This window comes from Phyllostomus hastatus, unplaced genomic scaffold (assembly GCF_019186645.2).
Source record: "Phyllostomus hastatus isolate PE091 unplaced genomic scaffold, TTU_PhHast_1.1 phas_scaffold_216, whole genome shotgun sequence".
NCBI lineage: Eukaryota > Metazoa > Chordata > Mammalia > Chiroptera > Phyllostomidae > Phyllostomus > Phyllostomus hastatus.
The window spans coordinates 23,042,006-23,054,807 of NW_025334018.1; the positions used below are offsets into that span (position 1 = coordinate 23,042,006).

The window sequence follows — 12,802 nt, forward strand, 5'->3', positions numbered from 1 at the left end:
CCGGGGAGGGGGCTGTCTCCTTTCACCCGCGGCAGAATGGCCGGCAGAGACGATGACCGGGTGCCCAAGTTGACAGGGCCGGGCAGGCACCGGGTGGCACCCGATGCCCGGCCCCTCACTCCCAGTCCGCACAGGCAACGGACGTCGGCACTAGAGCTAACAGGTGCCGGGAGCTCACGGGGGTCGAGTTTGCCCCCGAGGGGAAAGCAGACCCCAGCGTGGGGCCTGACCGTGAACCCGGGGAAGTTGGCACACGTCTCAAACGCGAGCCCGAAGTTCACCACGTCCCCAACGCCACTGACGACGAACAGCAAGACTGGCCCGATCGGGCACAGGTAACGTCAGGTCCCACGGCAGGTACAAGAGCCGCATGGTCCTGCTGTGGAAACGCTTCCTCCGGCAGGGGGAAGACTGCAGACGGGTGCCTCGCCTCCGCCTGGCACGTGACAGCGCGGGAGGACGGGCGTGCAGGAAGACGTGGGGTTTGCGTGGCACTCCCCACATTCAGCCGCGTTAGAAGCGGCTCCGTGCGGAGTGTGGACTGCTGGGGTGCGCACTCCGCGTGGAGTGCAGGACAGCGGAACCATCACGTTCGCCGAGGCCCCGTCTCGGTCCTGCCCTGAACGTGCTCAAGGGACACGTTCTACTTCTCACCTTTTCTTTCGGACGGAGACACCCTCCGGGATCAGCGACACACCCAAAATGTGAGCACCGCCCGAGGGAGGGTCGGGAAGGCCAAAGTCAGACGGGCGGCAAAGCTGCCCTCACCCAGTAATTGGGCTTGTTTTGCTTCCCTGAAGTCGGACTCGGACTCCAGGCTGTCGTCGGAGGACCAGGAAGCCCATGGAGCAGGTGGCAGTGTCACCTGCCTCCTCCCTCCCCACCACCTGCCCAGCCCGGGGAAGGCCGCCGCCCCCTGCAGGGCCGGAGGTCCAGTGACACCACCAGCGGTCCTTGCTTCCGCTCCAGGGCAGCTGTGTTCTAAGGCTACCCCAGGCTGGGGCTGGCGCCGATGAGCTCAGGCCCCCGCAGAGACGCCCTGGTGGCAGGGAAGGGAGCGGAGGGAGGGGTGGGACGGCCACGTGCAACTCAGGAAGGCCGGGAGACGGATGCCAGGCGAGGCTCACCTGTTCTTCTCCGTCTCTGTGTCTGAGAACACGGAGTCGGCGCCTCCTCCGGCCGTGCCCGCCTCTTCGGCCTCCTCCTCCTCCTCCTCCTCGTCGAAGTCCGACGTGTTCAGGAAGTCGAAGCTCTCCAGGGCGCTCTCCACCGTCAGACTCAAGCTGGAGGGCGTGCTGCGGCTTCCGGAGGGCTTGCACTGCGGAGGCAGGGCACGGGGCACCGTCAGCAGCCCCCAAGGGGGGGGCACTGTCAGCAGCCTCAAAGGGGACACCATCAGCAGCCCCCAAGGGGGGGCACCATCAGGAGCCCTGGAGGGGGGACATCGTCAGCAGCCTCGGAGGAGGACACACCATCAGCAGCTCCCAAGGGGGGGGCACCATCAGCAGCCCCGAGGAGGGGGGGACACACCGTCAGCACCTCCCAAGTAGAAAACATGGCACCCACTCCGACTAAACAGGGAACAGGCTTTGTTTTAAGCTTTTGTTTTATTTTATTGGCATTAAAAAACACATTTAAGGTTGTCACATTAGAAAAAGAACCACCAAGAATCAAATGGCACAGCACGTGGGATCTGTTCCAAATCAGCGCGGGGGGGGGGGGCGGGGAGCAGGCGGAGCAGATGACGACATTGGCCGTGAGCCGGGCACGCGGCAGCCGGGGTCGGGGTGGGGAGCGGCACGGGGCTCTGTTGTCTGTTCTCGACACTTCTGCGTGAACTTTGTGTCACAGAGTGTTCAAAACCCATGTAACCGAGACGCCCCGGGAGGCGGGGCCGCCGTGCCTCTCTGCCGGAGCTCGGCCCCCCGTGGCACAGCCGGACGGAGACGGAGAGGGCCGAGGGCCGTCTCCTTCCCCGCGGCCACGTCCTCCCGAGACAGCAGCTGCCGGCCAAGCTGCTGCCGCCTGGGGGTGGACAGGGCGACTCCCAGGAGCAGAGGGCCGAGCCGCCCGCTGACCCGCGCTCCCCAGGTGAGCGGCCCGAGATTCATGTACATCCACAGCCTCCGTCCTCCGTGAGCCTGGAGGAGAGGGACGGCTGGGCGCCTGCACAGGCGGCCCGGCCTGCGAGGAAGCGTGTCCCGACACCTCCCTGACCGGGCCGGGGGCCTCGGGGACAGACCCCTGCGGCCCAGAGACAGACCCCTGCGGTGCTGGGCAGGCACAAAGACAACACAGACAGAGTCACGCCCGCGGCCACGGGCGCGGAGGTGACACAGGCTCTTCCCAGCACAGAAGGGGAGGCTGGGGCAGGTGGGAGGGGCAAGTCCTGCCCATTAGAAGAACTAAGAGTCCTCCGTGCAGGCAGGTGGCGCTCCTTGCCGACTTCTGAGTGCCAGGCAGGATGGCCCCGCAGGGGCCTGTGTCTGACACCCCAGGGCCAGAGAGCGGAGGGTCTTTAACACCAGAGCTGCTCACTCGCCCCCAGGGGTCTCCGTCCGAGAGGCGGCGCCATCTAGGCTCTCATCCTCAGGGTTTAGCATCATCCTAGGAATGTGAAGGGAAAAGAGAAAGCCTCGTCCAGCCGATGCTTGACCTCTGGCCGGAGACACAGCGCCTGCCCCAGACCTCCACTCCGAGGCCCGTCCTGCCCCAGGCGCGGTGGGGGCGCCGCTGCCCGCCTCTGCGGTCTCCTCTCCTACACCTGCTACCTGCAGCCCCCGAGCTGCACAGCGAGGACGGGTTTGAACACCGCTCTGCACAACGAAGGGGCCAAGAGGGGTTTTAGCAGCAGGGTGGTCTGGGAAGGACAGCCGACGGAAGTGACGCTGGAGAGAACTCCGTCGCCGCCAGGTTTTCCCAGCGCGAGCGGGTGGCTCGCTCAGTGTCTGCTGGTGGCTGAGCAACGCAGCGCCCCGGGTGCCTGGACGCGGGAGCTGCCAGCGCCTCGGCCTCCCTGTAAGGTGCTGGCTTCAGGTGAGGCCAAGGCGTCTTAGCCCTGGACGTCGGACACGGCGGCCCACTGCACAGAGCGGGGCAGCAGGGCACACGAGAGCTGGCAGTGGGGACAGAAGGTGCTGCTCCCGGAATTCCAGACAAGGCGGCCTCCAGGCACGAGCCCCGAGTGGGTGCTTCCTGGTGGCGTTTCACTGAGAGCAGGGCCCGCACGGCCTTCCCTGTGCCTGGGAGGCTGTGCCCGCAAAGGAATCAGTTTGTCGTGGGCGTGTGAGGCCCTGGACCTGCGGAGCAGGGTTGTCACTGGCCCTGGGCAGGGCTCCCTTCCAGAGCCAGGCCAGTGGGACCCAGGGAATGTCCTTCCAGGGGGACTGGGGGAGGCCAGGTTGGAGGACAGCCACACACGGGGGTGCAGCAGGTCCCAGCAGGTCCCGGGCACCTCATTTGGGAGCTTATCTTCCAGAACAGGCCCCCAAAGAATGGCTCTGTCAAGAAAAAGGATCCCAGCTCTCTCCTCTGTGGCGATAAAAACCCCAGCGGAAAGGCAGAGAACACAAGAAGTGGGATTCGGGAGAGAAAGTCACCTTCTCTCCCGGGTGAGCGGCGTTATTTAAAACCGTGGGGGATGGGATGCGGGGGCCGCCCACCAGGACTGCTGGCTCTGACCCCAACCCCGGGCACACACTTCCGGAGTCACCTCTGAATGAGATCACGGGGACCCCAGTGCCGTGTTTCACGTCTGGGAAGAAGAACTCTGGGGCTGATAAAGTTTAGAGGTTCTTAAGACTCTACAGCAGAGACGCCCAGCCTTTGGGCGTCTCTGGGCCACACTGGAAAAAGAAGAGTTGTCCGGGGCCACCCAGTAAATACACTCACGAAAACCGATGAGCAAAACAAGGTCTGTGCATAATTTACGTGATGTCTTCCCCCACAGTCAAGCCAAAAAGTCCTCGACCGTGACCCCCGGGGGCAGTGGGCTGGACACCTCTGCTTTAGAGCAATTGATTTAACTACCAGTCACGTTTGTTAAGTTCATCTGCCGTCAGGAAAATAAAAATTGATATTTGCTACCACCGGTGAAAATCAATGCCACTTAAGTGGTGACGATGCACACACCCGGCGACGGGACAGGGTGAGAAGTAAAGACGCTGTTGGACCTGGAAGGTGGGCACCAGCCGCCTGCCTCCCCGCCCAACCCAACGTCCCTGGAAAGGACTTACTTTCAGGATGTCATCCAGATGCACCACCTCGCGGTTCAGGTCCTGAAACTCCGTGTACTGCTCCTTGTGCGGCTCCAGCGCGAGGAAAAGCCCGTGGAACGCATCCTCCAGGCTCCCGTCGAGAAAGGCGGTGGCGCGGCAGCCTTCCGGTTCCCCTCCGACCGAGCCCGAGCCCTCGAACAGCAGCTTCTCCGCGGCCGCCGGCACCTCGGCCGAGGTGAGCCGCTTCACCAGCTGCTTCGTGATGTTGCCTTCGAACGTGTCCAGTTCCACGGGCTTCAGCTCCGAGGCCTCGTCCGACTCCCGCAGCAGCGCCTCGGCCACGTCCCTCTCCAGGAACAGGCGCTCGGGCGCGGCGCCGGAGGGCGCGCGGCCGGCCTCGGTGCTCCCGGGCCCCTCAGCGTCCTCCTCCTCCTCCTCCTCCTCCGGGGGAGCCCGGGGCCCCGGGCCGCCTCCCGCGGAGCTTCTGGAAGAGGCGGAGCCGGAGTCGTCGGGGCCCTGGTTCTCGGAGGCCAGGCTGCCCGGGCGCCGCTCGGCCGGCGTGATGGTGATCTCGGGGTTGGCCGCGCACGCGCTGGGGCGGCCGCCGGCGGGGCTGGCGGGGCGCGCGCAGTCCCCGTTGGGCAGGTCGCTGAAGCTGAGAGACAGGGGCGTTTTCTGCTGGGCGGCCTTTCCGTTCTCAAAGATGTCGTCAGGCAGATTCGCCTGCGGACGACAGGCATCGCGTTACGATTTTAAAGACAGGAGGAAGGGAGGGAGGAAGAGAGGGAGAGAAACGTCAGTGTGTGGTTGCCTCTCGCGCGCCCCCTACTGGGGACCTGGCCCGCAACACAGGCCTGTGCCCTGACTGGGAATCGAACCGGGGACCCTTTGCTTTGCAGTCCGGCGCTCAGTCCACCGAGCCACACCAGCCAGGGCACACTGCGTTACTGTTTTAAACACAGGTGAGGCATTGGGCGTGGTGGGCTTCCGGATAAAACATAAACCCAATAAAATAAAGACCCAGCACTTGCAGCAGAGTAGCGTTTTGTTTGTTGGTTTTGTGTGTGCGCATCTGGCTCAAGAAAAGAAGCCTTTACAAGCTCTGTTTCCATGGTGAATAGGTGAGAGTTCATTGACGTTTTCCTGGCTTTCAAATTTTTATTTTTTTCCAAAGAAGGGCGGGCCGCCTGGAAAGGAAATTGCTCCTACACCCAGGACTTCACAGTATTTGGCCGACATAGTTTCGAGTAACATCACTATTATTATTATTATTATTATTATTATTATTATTATTATTATTATTATTATTATTTTGGCGTCTAGCTGAAAAGGCTCCAACATTCATGCCACTTCACTCAGAAGGCGCGATGCCTTGCTCTGCTTTGGTCCTTGTAAATCACCGTTTGAAAATCTCCACCCACAAGTCCCAAGCTCTTGGGATGCTGTATGAATTTTGTAACCACATGGCGGGTGATTTAAGGCCAGAGAGACACCGGCATCGCGTCTTCAAGAGGAGAGAGACCGACACGCCAAGCGTCTGTCTTCCAGGCCCGCGGACCCAGCGCCGACCCGCGTCTGGGCGCCTGGGCTCCCCGTTGCGCATGCGCGGCCCCGGGCGGGTCAGGCAGCGGCGGCTCGGGGGCGGGACTGGGAGACAGAGGGCGGGAATATCCAGGTAGCCAAGAAGGTTCCAAGGAGCAGTTTCCGGGTCAGCGTCCTTACCCTGCGGGCTGGGTGGCGTCGAAGTGCCCAGCCTGAGCTGGGGACATTCGCTAGTTATCTGAGGCCGGGTCCTTCGACACGGGTGATCTCTCTTGGGTTCCAGGTTTGATTTTTTAGGTCAGTGTGTTCTCTTTTTACTAATAAAGCATTGCACTATCACGACAGTGCTGGTAGTAACAGAGCGCTAGATCAAGGGGAATGGTGTGTGTGGGGGGACGCAGACAGAACGAAGGATAGTCCTGACCTCCTCCGGCAGTGAGGCTGGGGCCGTGGCCCCTGACCCCTGCGGCCAGGTCACCGCGGCCTCTGGGCTCGCCTGGCGGGGAGGCAACCTGAACCGGAGAATTCCTGCCCGGGCTCCGGGGGCTCCCGTGGAGCCTCTGCAGGCAGGGTGTGCAACGCCCCCCCCCGCCCCCCTCCTCGTTCGGGCTGAGTCACAGCCACCACTACTGATTATGGCACCTGCTCCGCAGAGTCGGGGGTGGGGGTGGGGGGACGAGGAGGCCCGGGACCCTCCTCGGGAGCTGCAGGGGAGGCTCCTCGCTGCACCCCAGCTTGTTTCCTCGGGGCCCCGCCTGTGCAGCCAGCGCAGGACAGTGTGTGTGTGTGGGGGGGGGGCGGTGCTGTGTGTCGGCGCAGGTGTGAGGTGATGGGGCCCCAGTCAGGGCACTGCCTCCTGCATCCAGCTGGGGGGCGCCCAGGAGGAGGGGCACATTCTAAAAGGAGCTGCGTGTGAGTGTGTGTGCAAGTGAATGTGTGTGTGTGTGTGTTTGCATTCCCCTGTGACACAGTGCACACCACACACGGTGCGCGTCAGGATGCATTCCCGACTACGAGTGACAGAGTTTCTCTTACTCAGTCGGTCTTGTGGAAGCATGACAATAAATGAGACTCAGAACCTTCTTACATAAAACCCGCCCTCGTAAACCGGGTTTCGCTCCCCCCGGGTTCCTCGCGTGCCAGTTTTCCCACGTGAAAACCGTGCGTGAAGACTGGGAGAGCTGGTTCCTCTCCAGGACACGACCTCCCCGCTGACCTCGGGGGTGCCTGAGTTTGGGAGAATGCAACCCTGGCGACCACGGATACCTACACCACAGCAGAGACACAGCGCAGCGCGACAGCAGGGAGGGCGAGAAGGGAAAGACAGATGGCCTCTCCACCCACGGCGCAGGCGGGACCGAGTGTCCCGGCCTGGGGCCAGGCTGGCGGGCGCCGTCACCCGGTGAGCGAGGCGGAGAGGAGGACAGGACGGAGACACACAGGGCACACGGTGGGCCACCAGCCCGGCCTCGCACTCACATAGGACTCTCGCGCCGCCTTGGGCCTCGGCCTGAGGGAGGGCAGGTCGCAGAGAGAGCTGCCCCGGCGCAGCTTGGCAAAGAGCGAGTCTCGCAAGGCACTCAAGACAGACAGCCCGGGCCTGTCCGGGGGAGGCTGCAGCCATCTCTTCCGGAGCCAGGGCGAGCAGGGAGGGGCGGGTTAGAGAGCACCAGGTTACCGGGTTAGCTTTGCAGCAAGCGTTTCTGACGGACACACTCACGTCTCTCAAATGCTCATCTCAGACAAGGTTGGGGGTGGTCTGCGAGGTATTGTCAAAGCAGCAGGTAGCTTGGGGGAGGGGACAGGGGAGGCAGAGAGGCTCACACCTGCGCGCGGACCAGAGGCACCCGGCAGAGTCCCCGCGGGAGCAGGGGAACTGAAGAGCCCGACTGCCGGGAATTCCTGAGAAGCCCTAACGCCGTGCACCACGCGCACCCGCGCCCCAGAGACCCCGCCGCACTTACGAAGAAGGAGTGGTCCTTGAAGGTGGGCGTCTCCGGGGTGCCCTGGCTGTACACGGACATCCTCCTCTGCAGGGCGGCCGCCTTGCTCCCCGCACCCGAGGACGGGGTTGAGTCCTCCACGTCGAACGGGCTGGAAGACAGCAGGTCCCCGTGAGGGCAGCTGGGCACAGCCGCCGGCCCGCGGGCCGGGAAGCCCCGCGTTCATGTCACTCAAGTCCCTCCGAACCCGAGCCCACGCACAGTTTTCCTGCAAATCCGCTCCCTGCAGAGGCCCACTTCCTCGTGTGCATTTAGAGGCAGGACGGCAGGCAGGAGGCAGGGTGAGCTGTCACAGAGCGGGAGGTCGACGGGGGCAACAGCGGTGACACAGAGGCTCCTCCCAGAGGGACCGTCACCCGGAGAGCGGCCCGCGAGAGGCCGTCACAGCGAGTCAGGGTGGGTGGGGCCTGGGCACTGGCTTCCGGAACAAGCTCCCCGGATGCCGAGGGCCCACGCACCCCCTGCGGCCGGCACCAGCCTGTCGAGGGCGTTTCTGCCCGAGGAGACCACACCCAGGGCTACTTACTACCAGGCGATCTCCAGGTTCAGCTTGATGGTGCCCAGGTCGTTGATGTCCACGGCCACCACCTGAGGTTCGGCTGCAAACAGCTCTTTGGTCTCGCAGGTCACGCTGCCCACCAGGAGGTGGGTCGCCAGCCCTTTGACCTCTGTGACCTGCAGAGAGAGCGAGAGGGCAAGGCCTTGGGGGAGAGTGGAGGCGGCAGGTGGGACACTGGGTCAGAGCTGGCGTTGGAGGCCCTGTACCCCTGGCCCACCCGCCTCAGCTGCCGGCTGCACAGAGGGGCCTCCTCGCCGTGGACCCTGCGACCCACCCGCGGTCACTGCCGAGTCTCCGGGAGATGCCCAACAGCCAGACGCACTCTACCTTGATGGAGATGAGCCCGGCGATCAGGGGCAGGAACACCATTTCCTCGCGGTCCCAGCTCTGCCTGCCGTTGACTTCGATTTTGCCTTTCAGCTTCCACCGCTGCCGGCCGTACTTCATGAAAATCTGGGGAGACGCCAGACGGCGATGGAGCGGCTGCCCGCACCCGCCGTCCCACCAAACAGCGCCACCGAGGGCGGGGGCTGCCCCACGGTCCTCGCCTCCGCGTCCCCGGGGCTCCGGGGGGCGGAGCCGCGCCGAGCCGGCAGGACACACAGAGGGCGAGAGCTCCGGCTCTGAGGCCGGGGCGGGAGCCCTTTCTCGGTCAAGGCCGCTGCACCCCGCCCGCGGCTCACACCGGTCCCAGTTCTGTCTCTCGTCGGCCCTACTTCCTTGGAAGCGCTTGGGACAGAGGCCCCACCCCCGTCAGCCAAACCCACTGCGCGGTCACAGCGAGCAGTAGCACGCCGCCCTCCGGATGACGGGACAGAGCTGGACCGGGGCTCGGAAACCTGACACGGCCCGGGGGCAGGGCGGGCACCTTGACGGCTTAGGGGCTCCCCTCCCCGAGAAGTGGGATTACAGAGGGTTTGGGAGGAGATGAAAAAATTACGTAAGTTCTCTTTTGAAAGGGGGGCAAGATAAAAAACTTTTTAAAAACTTTGCAAGTATACATATTTTAAATTTATTTTTAATTACAGTGGACACAGCGTTGATATTAATCGGAGCTTCCTCGGCAAAGGCCTGTCTTCCCCTAGAGGGAGCCCCGCCCACTCTCCTTCTGCATCCAGGGTCACAGGCCTTGGACATGCCGGGGTGGTCTTCCTCCCGGGACCAGCTCGGGGCGCACGCCCAGGCTCCCGGGCAGAGACCAGGGCGCCCCCACTGTTCCCTCGCCGCCCGCGCACCACGTCTACGCGCTGCGAACGTGCCCTGCCAGCCACCGGGGACCCACCAATGGGAGAGAAGTACCTCTTCCTCCATCTGGCGGCTTAGCCAATCCTAGAGGGTTCCCTGCTCCGCTGTCTCCGCCCCCCTCACCTACCACCGTGGACTCCCCGCAGTCTCCTTGATTCCAAGGTATAAATTAGGCTGCAAAACGGCCCTCCTCTGGCGCATTTTCTCCACCCCTTGAGATCCGGCTTCCGGGCAAGTCCTCAAAATGTGGGCTCAAATAAACTTTTAATAAAACTTTTCTTTGCGTGTTTGCACGTTCTTTGGTTGACACATTCTTAGAGGAATTGAGGGGTAAAGGGTCACGGTGTTCGCACCTCATTCTAGAATGGCTCGGCAAAATAACAACGACGGCAATAGTGACAATAATAATACAGCCCATATGGCATCGTGTTAAAAATGGGTGAGTCTGGATGAAGTTACATGGGGGGGGGGGTCCTGTATCACTCTCTAAACTTTCTTGGTGGCTTCATTACCCCACCCCCCGCAAATAACAGACGTGGAGAAGAAAGATAACTTAAGAAGCGGAATGATGACCGCTGACCCCTCTCCCTCCAGCCCTGCACCCGGACCCTGGCGCCGCCGCCGGACACTCACCTCGTACTGGTCTCCGGGGCAGAGGCGCGCGAAGCCGGCCAGACCTGCAGGAAGGGGCGGGGCGTGAGCTGCAGCAAGGACTCCGGTCCGCACCCTGACTTCGGGGCAGGTCAAGGGTCAGACCTTTGCGAGCTCACGCAGCCAAGTCTGGGGCCATCCATCCGTGGGCGGGGCTATCGGGGGTGGGAGGGGCCTTCTGGGCACAGAGGGCTGTTCAGCGGGGGGCTGCATCCCTTGTCCCTTCGGGCCGGTGTGAGGTCTGGGCAGACTCCAGGATCACGGAAAACTGCCCAGAATATTCCCACGTAGAGACACCGCGCTCTTGCTTCCCGTTCTGTCCTGAGAGGCGCGGTTTCCGGGGAGGGCCTCCCGCCTGGGCCGGGGTTCCCGGCCTCACCCCCGGCCTCTCCCCGGCTCACCCACTCCGGGTTTCTCCTTGCCCTGTGTAATCACAACCCGTACCGTGTTAGGAGATCTCCCAACACGATCGATGACCACCGACACCAAGCTAGGGACCAAGACGCCAAAGCAAACCACCCAACCAAATGCCAACCCCCTGCACCCCCAACAGGAAGGTGGGGCGTCTCCTCTCCTGCCCCCTCCCCGCAGGTCCCTTCTCGCGGGATCTGCTCACGTTGGAGACCCAGCGTGACAGCTGGGTGTGGAGGGAACCCTCTTCAGATGAGGCGGGCACTACCTCGGGGCCTCTCAGGAACCTGACTTCCCTTTCTTTTTTAGATATCACTCAGCGCTCACCGCGTGTGGGGATCTGGGCTTTGGGGCAACAACCTGGAAACCAAGGCAGACCTCCCAGACACCCGGGACGCACAGCAGAAGGCGGGTCAAGCCCGCAGGGAGGAGCCGCAGCCGAGAGGGGGCTTGAACCCCAGGAGGCGTCCGCTGCACCTGCCAGCTCCCCTGCTCTGGGTAATTCGCCCAGCTCCACTCTCTCCACCTTTGGAGGAGGGGTCACAGCGTCCACTCCCTAGGGTGGTTTGCAAGACAACCCGTCGGGCACACAGTAGGTGTTGGGCACACAGTAGGTGCTGGGGAGTGGCGGTGCGTATGCATGCCGGGTGTGCTGCTACGTCGTGGCCCCAAGTGCCATCCACACGAAGAGACAGGGCAGCTCGGCACAGGTCAGGGGGGCAGGCAGCGGAAGGGGACCCCTGCTCTGTGTGTGTGTTGAGGTTTCCTAAGGCTGTGTGTTCCTTGTGTGGTCACGACATGAAGAGGCCGTCCCATTTCACGTGGGGCAGTTTCGTGGCGGGAGGGAGCACGTGACTGACCCCCGTCAGTCGCCTCGGGGACACAGGGCCTGGGCGGCCTGTGTCCGTCCACCCTTCCCTGAAGGTCTGCGGCATGTCCCGGCCAGACCAGCCTGACCTTTGTGACCGCCGAGATCTGGGTTGCTTTTGTGTTAGTTAACACGTGACCTCACCCCCGAGGAGTGACGGGGACAGCGTCACAGCGTGTTTTGCCTTCCACGCAGGAAGAGCCCAGCTGCGCTGTGAGCCTGGACCCACGGGCGCTGCCAGGGGTAGGGTGATGGCCAGAGAAGGGAGGCAGACACAGCGCCTGCGCTGCCAGACGGGCCACTAGGTGGCAGCAGCTCCCCGGCGCGTGGTGCCCCCGTCCCCGGCTTCCACTGGGAACCAGGTTTCCCTAACAGACGCGTCATTTCCAAACCCTCTCCGCCCTCCGGCGTGAGCCGCTCCTGTGCTGGGCATTGCTCTGACTCCAAGGTCCCGGGGGAGCCTTCCTCCGCCCAGACAGGGTAGCGGCAGGCACCCACCCACTGGTGGCCCCGCCCCCCTGGCCCAGCAGGTCCCTTATTCCCGCTCCCCTCCGCCCCCCAACAGAGGGCACCGTCTCAGGCGCCCACTTCCTCCAGGAGGCGTGTGGCTCTCCTCCCGGCCAAGGGCGGCCCATCAGGACGCAGCTTAGTGCTGACCAACTGTCTTCATCTCATCACCTCCCCACCCCCCTCCACAAACGGGGTTTCCGTGTGCTGGGGGAGGGGCAAAAGGGGAAGTGCGCGCAGGTGTGGCGGGAGGGAGCTGGGCTACCAGGCCTGAGGATGTTGTGAAACGTCCCCGTTTCTGTGCTGGGTGGTGATGTTGTACCAGAACGAAGAACAGATAAGAAAGCAGCTAATCGCCCCACTGGGAGATTTCCGGGCAGTGGGGGAGGGCTTCTCTGTATTGAGAGGGGAGCGTTTCCATGGAGAACTTTCAAGTCCTCCTGTTAGATTACGGAAGTGTAAGTGGAGACATCTACAGTGAGGAAGGGGACTCAGCTTCAGGCCCGAGAGACCCCCTGTGGGGGAGACCCCGCGTCCAGAGAAGCCGAGGGCGCCCACCAGGCAGGACAGAGACACAGAGTCCTCGGTCCCCGAGTGGATGCAGTCCGGCCCCCAACACCCCCTCTCACTGACCAGCAGCCCCGCAGCCCCAGGCCTGGTGGGTGGGGGTCCCTCTGCCCCGCCCACTCGCAGGTGCCCACGTGCCAGGTGCCATCCGGGGGCGGCACTCTGTTACGGCCACTCAGCTGCGCCGGGACGGCCCTGCTGTCATCGGCTGGTGAGCGACAGACGAGGAAGC

The 12,802-nt window shown here is 63.3% G+C and overlaps 1 protein-coding gene across 4 annotated transcripts in view; it reads right to left on the minus strand.

Moving 5' to 3' along the window:
• Nucleotides 1-12,802, minus strand: part of RIPOR2 (RHO family interacting cell polarization regulator 2) — a 109,717-nt gene that overhangs the window by 11,583 nt on the left and 85,332 nt on the right. For 3 of the 4 annotated variants that reach the window (XM_045861657.1, XM_045861658.1, XM_045861659.1), the window contains exons 9-14: nt 10,200-10,243; nt 8,649-8,774; nt 8,289-8,437; nt 7,724-7,853; nt 4,236-4,940; nt 1,128-1,318 (exon numbers count right to left, since the gene is read on the minus strand). In XM_045861657.1, coding sequence (XP_045717613.1) covers nt 1,128-1,318; nt 4,236-4,940; nt 7,724-7,853; nt 8,289-8,437; nt 8,649-8,774; nt 10,200-10,243 — 1,345 coding nt within the window. Of the gene's footprint in view, nt 1-1,127; nt 1,319-1,588; nt 2,608-4,235; nt 4,941-7,723; nt 7,854-8,288; nt 8,438-8,648; nt 8,775-10,199; nt 10,244-12,802 lie in introns of those variants that run through there. The other variant, XM_045861660.1, reaches the window with a different exon arrangement.